This window comes from Microdochium trichocladiopsis (genome assembly GCF_020744255.1).
Source record: "Microdochium trichocladiopsis strain MPI-CAGE-CH-0230 chromosome Unknown B0I36scaffold_14, whole genome shotgun sequence".
Lineage (NCBI taxonomy): Eukaryota > Fungi > Ascomycota > Sordariomycetes > Xylariales > Microdochiaceae > Microdochium > Microdochium trichocladiopsis.
In genome coordinates this window covers 215,466-224,865 of record NW_025763557.1, presented here as the reverse complement: position 1 = coordinate 224,865, position 9,400 = coordinate 215,466, and the positions used below count along the sequence as shown (strand labels likewise).

Sequence of the window (9,400 nt, the reverse complement as noted above, 5' to 3'; positions counted from 1 at the left end):
AGCCGGAGGAGGCGGTCCTGCTCGATAATTTCTGCCTCGCCCCGTAATTTAGCGCGCGCTGTAGCAGATAGGGCGCTTAAGCTCGTCCGGAAGTGCACGCCTATATTGCTACCGGCTAGGTGCCTTACCTAGCCTATCTCACGGACCTAGGTAGACTCGAAGGTAGGTCCCTGCCGGCTATCGACCGTCCGCCGTGTCTCCTCTAGCTCGGCCGCTAGACTTTCTTCGCATCTTACTAGGCGTTCGTCTAAAATATGCTGCGAGGAAGTAGAAGTAGGGCCGGATACGCCGGGACTGGCCGTTCTAGTAGGTCCTTGCTCGACTACCTAGTACCGCGCATAGCTCCCCGGCGATAGAGTCTGGAGCCGTACCTCGCTCTAGCCGCTGTTACTACCACGGCCGCCCGTCGCCTAGGCGTGTCCCGCTCGCGAGCGGTGGACCTTAATTAGCTTCGGGCTCGTCGTTAGGAAGCGGCAGTCCGAGCAGCTAAAGCCGTCTACGACCGGTAGCTGCTCTATATGTAGCGATCCGTCGGCTGGTAGTGGCATAGTGTACGGGTTCGCGATTAGTGTCACGATCCTGCCTCCGGGGTCAACCGTCTGGCAGGGCGCTAGGGTTGCTGTTCTGCAAGATAGGTAAAGCCTGTGCGATAACAACTAACACTGCTGTCGTTCTCTCTCTGGGGTTGTCGTTCGTGTCTCTTGGAAGAGATACCAGTCTCGGCAATTGAGTGACTAGTTCAAGTGTGGGTGAAACTGATACTTAGATTGATCGCTGAAGTACAAAGGTAATGACTGTGTATCTAGGAGATCCTTCGCATCTATATATCCTTTGTCCTTCATCCGTGGTCATGACCCTGATCCCGATGGTCGCGGTCAGGTCACGAATCTGGTCCTGATGGTCATGCATATTCTGGTGACCATCTTCCTTGACGTGGTGTCGGTCATGCATATCTGCATGACCGGTACGTACCTTCCTTATCGCCCTTTATCGTGCTTACATAAGAAACCTGTGACGGCACTGCCACATGATCCGCCCTTGTCCTTGGCCCGATCCTGTGGCCTAGTTGTTTGGCTCTTCCGTGCCCAAACGACATCCCCTGTTGGTTGGCCGTCACAATTAGCTCGGCGGCGTAGCTGTAGTCGATAATCTGGCGTAGTGCCTCGCCCTTAAGACGGTGCGTCCGCTAGAAGTGTAACCGTATACCGTCGTCCGGCCGGATCCCGACCCTATACGAGACGTAGAGGAGGACACGGTGCTCCTAGCTACTACTAGCGTTAGCTGCAGGCTAGCTTAGCAGTCCGACCTGACCCCCGGTGCGACCGGCGTCGGCTTCGTAGCGTATTGTTATCGCTAGATAGCGGTAATATGCTTACGGTAGGTGGCTGTTCACACAAATCGAGCGTTAAATTAAAGAGGAAGATAGTGTAAATAGGTATATCTCTGTTTCTACATGTAAGACTAGTAACTACGACGGCTTTCGCCTTACAGTATGCGCGCCCGTCCAGGCCGCGGTATGAATAAAGGGGGGAGACACGGCATAGGGTTAGCTGGGGTGAAGGTTAGGTTCAGACAGGGAAAGGGGTCCAGCCGTTTCTCAGACCCTGTGGTAATGACCGTCACGGTAATGACTGTCACTCGCACCGACCGGGGGGTTAACCCTGACCTGCTTCACTATGGGACCACCCCTGCTTACCCCAGGTAATGACTGTCACTACCGCCCTGAATGATGGACAGGCACCCCGAAGGCACCCCGAAGAGATGGCTCATGCCATTCAGAAGGTAGCTCTTGATGTTGTTGTTACTTGCTTCTGTCCCAGATGTGACGCGGATGCCGAAGTTGCGATATTTCCTGATGAAACAGCGGGCCCACTGGGCCCTGATGGGCATATAAGTTCCATAGAGGTACCGCAGGATGGCTCGCTGGTCGTCAAATTCCTTACAGAGGTTTCCCCATGCCTTCTCGTGAGCCTCCTCAGTCTCGGCAAACAAGACGAGCTTCCACATCACCAAGACGCCTCGGTACGTATGGGGGATATCCTCAGTTGGGGGAGTGTGGACGAACTGTTGGTCTTTGGGGCTCAGCTCAGCCTCTGTCTGTGGGTAAGAGTCTTCCCCATCGCTGCTGTCGGGACTGCTGTGGGGGCTCTTAACTCACTTCTGCTTCGCCCAGAGCATGACGTTGGAATTGATGTGGTGGATACAGAGCTGCTGCTGTACCTCAGGGAACTGATCGTCAAGAGCGGCCGTCATCTGCTTGTCGAAATCGGTGATGATGACATGCGGTTGGCGAATAGAGTGCTGCTCTGAGAGCTGTCGAATGCTCTCGGAGAGAAACTGGAACCCCTCCCGTCTCTCGTTGTCAATCAGACCGAAAGCCGCATTGAAGACAGAGCCAAGGCATGTCTGCCCCGTTGCTTGGAATAAGGGAACCTTGAAGCGGTTGGTGTTGTATGTGTTGTCGAAGCTGATCACCTCGGGGAACCGCTTCCACATCTGGAGGCAGTAAGGAAAGGTCCAGACAAGGCCAACAAGACGGTTCGGCTCATCGTCGCCCCACTTTACGAGATAGGGAATCTTCATCTCGTCAAACAGCTTGATCAGTGCTGCAGTAGGAGTGTAACCGTCCAACTTGTCTCGATTGATACGAGACCTGGCGTTATAGATATCCCTCCGTGTAAAGGATGACTCGGGATGTTGCTCCTGGACGATAGCACGTACGTCACGTGCCCGAATTCCGACCCGACGGCTTGTCAATTCGACTGTTGTCTTGATGGGCTCTGTGAGTCTTCTATGGGAGGGATGGGCAGAAGGACTGATACTGTGGCCGTGGTTATGCTGGCTGTGTTCGGGCTTCGAGTGTTGTCGTAAGAGCTACTTCCCCTCCTCTAACGCCTCGGCAACAACCATCCATTTACATCCACACTTTCGAGACTTCCGTTGTCGAAGACCTGCGCCTTGGCTAGGCGCTGGTTCTCCGAATCGATCGCATTGAAAAGTGTACCGGATCTTCCGACCCTTGTATGAATGGGCATTTCGTCGAACAATACCGAAGCCATTAGACTTCGCGAAAGCATCCACCCACTCGACCAGGATTTCGGCTGACGGCGCTGGGTCACCTGGGATAGGTGGGTTCGGGATCGGGTCAGGGACAGGCGACGAGGAGTGGTTGGGCGAGGGCGGCGAGGCTATAGTCGGAGAGTGCCTGTCTCGGGGAGGCGAGTAGGGTGGAGGTGATTCGATTCCATCTGAACTGAGCGGCGAGTAGCCCCATCTCTCACGCCATTGGCGGACTCGTTCGTATGACCGGACCAGCTCGAGGGTCAGTCTCCGGTCTGTCCCGATGACCTCGCGTCCTAGCTTGAGAGCAGAATGAAACTCGGCCTTGGTTGGAGAAGGATGCTCTTGTACTGATTGCGGCGGAGAGGAGCTAGGTAGTTGGTCGGTTTCTGGGCCTGGTATAGGGATTCTAACTCGTTGGGGCCGTCTTCCTTGGGATGGGAAATCATTCGATAGGTGAATCTCTTGATCAAATCGCAGCTCCCATGGTGGTTCGTTCAGCCCACGCGATCCATGGGGCCGTGGGACTGTCGTGAAAGTGTCTGGGTATGAGGCGAAAGCATTATAGAGGGCCTCGTTGTCTCCGACGCCATAGTGTCGTCCAATGCTCGTCCCTGTGCTGGTGGACGAAGATGGTCTTGAACGGTCAGGCTGGTTCTGCCGCTGTCGCTTTGGAGAATGTGGTTGATAGCCGGGACTAGGGCTGCGAGTTCGTCGTCGTTGGCTGGTTACTGAGCTTGATCGAGAGTCGGGCTGGGACATGATGACGGCCTTGGTCGCGATAGGAAGATGTAAATTGGTGTAGTAGCTTGTTGGTGAAGAGGTTCGTCGCAAAGTTGCGTCGATTGTCGCGACTGTAGAGAGCTAAGCTCCAGGTACAATGGGAGCCGTTGGCAGAATCGAATGCACTAACAAAAAGGTATGGGCCAATCAGAGGCCATAAAAAGTCATGCCCCCCTCGGTGTCACGGCAGTGTAGTAATTCTTCACGCCGGTGTATCAATTGCCGGCAATTCTGGCTGACCCTGAACACCAATTTTGGAGCCTTGCGCTGACCGATTCAACTGGTCCGGGTCGACCCCAGAAATGTGCATCATCGCTCAAGGGACAACGCGGATAGTCTTGAACGGAAGCAGCAACGCTCCACGGCATTGAAATGAGGAGATTGGGATCTTAGCAATCACCATCGCATCAAGTATTCGTCAACTAGCTACGGCATCGAGGTCTTTCCGGGCCTCACGAAGGACCTCCTGCATGGAGGCATACAACCCGCTGACTTCTTTCTTCCATCTACCACCACCGGGAAATACCACTCTTCGCAATCGACCGACCCAAGGAATCAAAGCTTTGAAGTAGTTGGTGAAGAATTCTGTCGTAGTCTTCACAAAAATATCCTCGTCAGATACCGTGCCCATCTTGAGCTTTGCTAATTCTTCCGCATCCGCGTAATTCCACTTGTCAAATTGGGGAATGATTTCGCTTTGCCCCGGTCCGTTGTGATGAATGCATATCCAGAACAGGACCCAGAAGAAGGACTCGAGATCGTGCATGAACGAATGCTGCTCGCCCAGAAGGGCACCGATCGCCATGAACGCTCTTGTACCGGTTTTCCCATGTGCTCCTGATGCCTCCTGGCGTTGCTCCGTGACGGCAAGGTCGAGGTCAATCAAAAACCCTTTCTCTCCGCGAATCATCAGGTTGTTTACAGAGATGTCTCTGTGGAGGAGGCAGGCTTTTTGCCGTAATGATTTGTGACCTTCAATGCAGTCGCTCAGCACTGAGAGCAGCACCGAAGGGGACTTGGCTTTGTAGATAGGCGTGCCACAATCGCGAACGACAACTCGACGATGCACCCGGTTCGGCAGTGCAGGACTGCCAACCTTGGTTGGAGACGCAGAGCAAGATCGCTTGTTCGGTGGTATGGGGGCATCCGTCTGACTGGACGAACGTTTTTTGCCAGCAACAATACTGCTCCGACCTTTCCGGGGAGCATCGAGCGCACCCAAGCTCGCTGGTTGAACCAACTGATCTGCTCGATAATTGCTCGCTTCTCTGACGTCGAGGCTCCCTCGAATATTGCTCGAAACATCGTCGACCTCGCCGCCCACATGAACAGTCTCGTGATGGTAGTATCGGGCCACGTTGACCACGCCACTCTCGGTTGCCATCTTGAGGAGCTCGCCTTCTTCTTCCCGTTCAGTGTATTGCCACGAGTCTTTGACCACCAAAGAGTCCTGAGGGTTGTCCTCGTGGTGGGCACTCCAGCAAGTCGTGGCGCGACCGGCAATGCAAGGTGCCCTCTTCATCCGTTTGTCAAGGACTAGTCGCTCTGTCTCGCCGTTTCGGGTGATCGCAATAAAACGTCGATTGCCCTCCGCGGTGATCGTGGGGTCGAAACCAAGTGCCTCATGGTCCATCCAGAGGAAACCAAGAACTGTGAAGACGAAGCGCAGCCCGTCCTTGTTGATGTCGAACTTGTCGGATGCGATTCCCCCAAGGCGATCAAACTCCCATATTCTCATAAAGGATCCGCATAGGGTAAAGCCCAAAACAAATCGACGCGTGTCTTGAGCTGCAAGAACTTCTCTAGCATACCTGCCCAGGTCGAGCCACGCTTTGGACTTTGTGTCAGCCGACGGGTTGCTCTTCAACTCTCCCGGGACGAGAATGTGCGACCAGTGTAATCGGGAGTCTTTCAACGCATTTGGGTCATCCACAAAGCCGATGTCCAACTTGCGCTCCGCCGTGGAATCGAGAATTGGTTTGTTGGGTTGTGCCAGCGGCCGCCGTCCATGCGTTGGAGCTGGCAATGTTTCCTCGGCGAAGATTGCAAGCTTCTGGGTTATGCTTGAGAACCACTCCAAGACGGAATCTTGGTTTGCATCCTTCGGCCAACCCGTCCATCCTCCAGAAAAGAGGGGGCTGTTGCCTTCCATGCACTTGGTGAACACAGTCTGGGACGCTGCGTCTAGCCCGGCTACTCGTCCAAAGAAGACTTCTGGGAATCGATGAAGGCCGACATAGAGGGGACCGAGCTCCTCTTTGAGTACCCTATCCACATCGCGTCGGTATTCAGATGAGTTCGCAAATCCGCTTGTGTTGTGCAGCCACGGGGTTTCTTGGAGGGAGGAGGCGATCGGCCGCGGAGGTGGTGTAGATTCGACAACCGCTTGGGAAACTTCTCCCCATATCTCGTAATCATCGGGTTTGTCGGCAAGGGCCGCTTTCAGGAGGGGCTTGAGGCGGTCAGTGTCGGAATCGGGGGACGCGGTCGCGGAGATCACAACAAGGAGATCGCTTCGAAGGGTGCCACGCCCGGTTGACGAAGAAAGCAGGCCGGAAACTAGGAGGTTTCGCAGGGTCGGAAGAAGGAGAAGTAGGAGCGCTTGAAGATCTATGTCATCGTTAGAGTGCATGTTGAGTACTGTCTCGTTGCACTCACCTTCGTGCCCCAACTCGTCCAAAGCGTCTGGAGGAGCGCTGGAGATGCCAGCGCCATCGCAGATAGAGCGAAAAAAGGCGCGAAAGGCATCAAGACCTTTCCCAATGGGATGGTTCCCGATGATTTTGGCCCGTTGCTCTGCCATGCGTTTCGAGATGCTGGGAAGATGGAAATTGGAAGATTGACTTGGGTTGTCCTGTTGCGAACGATGCACGCGCCGAAGCCCCTGCCAACAGGACGAATCACAGGTGCCTGGTGCACAGACCACCTTGAGCACGGAGGATCAATGGGAAGATCCAGCCGGGCCAAGTCGGAATGTTACTGCCAATATCCCGGATTCGGGCTTGGTGGGGCCAGGAACCGGGGTCTCGCCCCTCACGGCCCGCACAGCAGAACCGGGCACCTTCAGAGACCAACCACTACCAGTGCGAGACAAACTCGTGGCGAGACACAATATCCCGCAGTGTTCTGTGTTCGAGTATTAATAATGCGCTCATGACAATAGATTTGTCGCTCACGGGATTTCGCCGGCGATAATGAATCGCGCAACTCTCCCCACGACAAATGAAGACCTCACAAGAGCCTTGGTCGGTTTCGACGCCAACCACAGGTTCTTACAAAGATGCAACTAGTTCCTCGAAAAAAAAGGACGACCATCCTGCGACAGACTACCCTACCAGATGGCACCGCAGGGCGGCCCGAAACACCCGCGCAGGGTTGGACATTTCTCATAGCACGCCCAACTTACTTCAAAAGTTTAATTCGACATGCGACATTCGCCGCGCCTTCAGAACGGGAGAAGGCGGCCAATATCATTCTTCGGCAGCCGGCTTCTATTTAAAGGTGACCTCCGTCATCGCGGCTTTACTCTGCTTTCTTGGGGCCCGAGGCAGCCGCGGGGCCCACAGGCGAGTGGTACGGTCGCCGCGAGCTTCAGTTCCTCTGTGATTGCCTCGGTCCCCGACCACTGACTATCTTGGGGCTGCACTGCCGAGATATTCGGGTTGGGCTGGCCGGAAGAACTGATGGAAGACCGCGGGTGCTCCTCTTTCGGTAAGTCTACGGGACTGGTATTCAGCGAGCGACCCGGCGGAGTTACGGGTTTCTAGGAGTAGGGGGAGACGTGACACTGGTACCCAGGTCGAGCCGCAATGTTTCTATCAGTCCCAGCTGTCACTGAATTTCGCCGCCTTTGGACGGAAAGGGGCAGTGTCAGAGCAGGACTAGTACCTAGGATTTCTTCTCGTAGGGTACTCGTACCCAGTGGGCCAATTTTACAGCCGTCCCAATTTTAGGCGCACATGGTTCCAGGGCTCTGGGCCGGAACCACGACCCTGCGGTGCTAGAACTTCACCCGAACCCCGCAATCACCCCATTTAAGCCCGGAACCAGGCGGGTGGGCAGCCATGGAGAGCCAGAAGCCCGGTGCCTCGGTACTGGTAATCAAGGAGCTTAATCCTCCAGGATCGAAGAGGGGAAGATGTTACGAAGACACAGTACTGGTCACCCTATGTGTAGGACGAAGTTGCCACTTGTCGCCATTACAAGGGTGGATGCGATGACCAGTGCCGGGAACTCGGCAGGGCATCGACACCAGTCCCTCCGGAAGCGGTCCGGCAGGGTACCAGTCTTGTGAGAGACACCAGATCCTGCGGATGGGAGACTGGTACCATGGTCGCCATCCACGGGCGAGACGAGTACTATACAATGATACGAACCTAGGTCCTGGTCAGGCCGAGGAGAGCTTGACTTGATACTCCTCACCTACACGAAGTGAGCGCCTCTCACCGGTACCGTCTGATGGGCCCAGGAGGGCTACCAAGATAGCCGCTCCGTGGGATGTCGGCAAACATCGAAGTGAGAAATCGTGGTTGGCGGCAGGAAACCGCGGTAGTGCAGGGATCGGGATGATGATGTCCTTGGTAGCCAGAAGCCGCACGGGGAAAGCGTCATGCCGCTCACCTGCCAGAAACAAAAAGCCAGAGCCTGTATATACTACGCGTAGGTTCACCCTACAAGGACTAATTTGCATTCTCCCAGGAAGCGATGATTTACTGGACTGCAATGACGTCCTTGCGCAAATGGCGTCATTCGACACCAATATCAGGCCCCAATCCTCGTCTTTCTGCTTCCCCTTGACTTGCGTCAAGATAGACCGCGCGCATGGCACGAAGATGACCCTGACTTTCGTCGAGAAGGCGCTGGTTCTCCACATCGCCAGGTGGGTTGAGGCTCGCGATTGTCCGCCGCAGAGATTCGCGGTGCCTTTCCCATTCATCCCAGCTCGATTCTGACGATGTACCTAAGGCTGGGTCAGGTCCCTGGGCTGCGGCTTTTCGTTTCCTACTACGCGTCGGGCGATGCTGTTCGTGGTGGACGCGACGGAGGTGATCTCGGAGGTTCCACTCCCGTGGAAAGCCATTGTCGGGGACGGAACGGCCGCAGGCCTCGTAGGAGCAGTGGAAGGGTTTGTCGCCGTGGCCATGCATCCCATGTGCCTCGCGCTCATGTCGGAGGAGACACGCTGCGGAGGAGAAACAGGGGCCGTCGCAGGAAGGATGGCCGCATCGAAATGGTTTGAGGTGGGCATCGACGAACTTGCTGTCGAGGATCACGGATGAGACAGTCGCTCAGCTTGCGGGACGGGGAGACTCACGAGTAGTTGCACTTCAGTCCTGACCTGACAGAGGATGTCCACCTCACAGAGGATATCCACCTCACAGAGAATATGAACGAGTCACTAGCAGAGCAGCTGAAGGCGGCGGGAAGGGACATGATCCGTAGGCCCAAGGTGCGCGCTTCCGTGGAAGTCAGGAGCAGTGGCGTGCCGAGAAGGGTCGTGGCGGCTAGAATGGGTACGGAAGACCTCGCTCTGGGCGGCGGCGGAATTGTCCTTGCA

At 55.4% G+C, this 9,400-nt stretch overlaps 2 protein-coding genes across 2 annotated transcripts; both read right to left on the bottom strand.

Moving 5' to 3' along the window:
- Nucleotides 1-4,474: 4,474 nt before the first annotated feature.
- On the bottom strand, nucleotides 4,475-6,681 carry B0I36DRAFT_339394 (uncharacterized protein; the record flags this gene model as incomplete). Its single annotated transcript, XM_046155875.1, has 1 exon — nucleotides 4,475-6,681. A coding segment is annotated over exon 1 (2,172 nt), but the record flags the coding sequence as incomplete, so codon positions are not given.
- A 1,465-nt stretch (nucleotides 6,682-8,146) lies between these two features.
- B0I36DRAFT_51332 (uncharacterized protein) lies at nucleotides 8,147-8,900 on the bottom strand. The gene has a single exon (XM_046162982.1). It carries the CDS (start codon nucleotides 8,777-8,779, stop codon nucleotides 8,231-8,233), a length of 549 nt encoding a protein of 182 aa, XP_046004751.1. The 5' UTR covers nucleotides 8,780-8,900; the 3' UTR covers nucleotides 8,147-8,230.
- Nucleotides 8,901-9,400: the final 500 nt, after the last annotated feature.

Coding starts and splice junctions, on each gene's coding strand:
- B0I36DRAFT_51332 (XM_046162982.1), bottom strand. CDS start 8,779: ATGAATGGGAAAGGCACCGCGAATCTCTGCGGCGGACAATCGCGAGCC.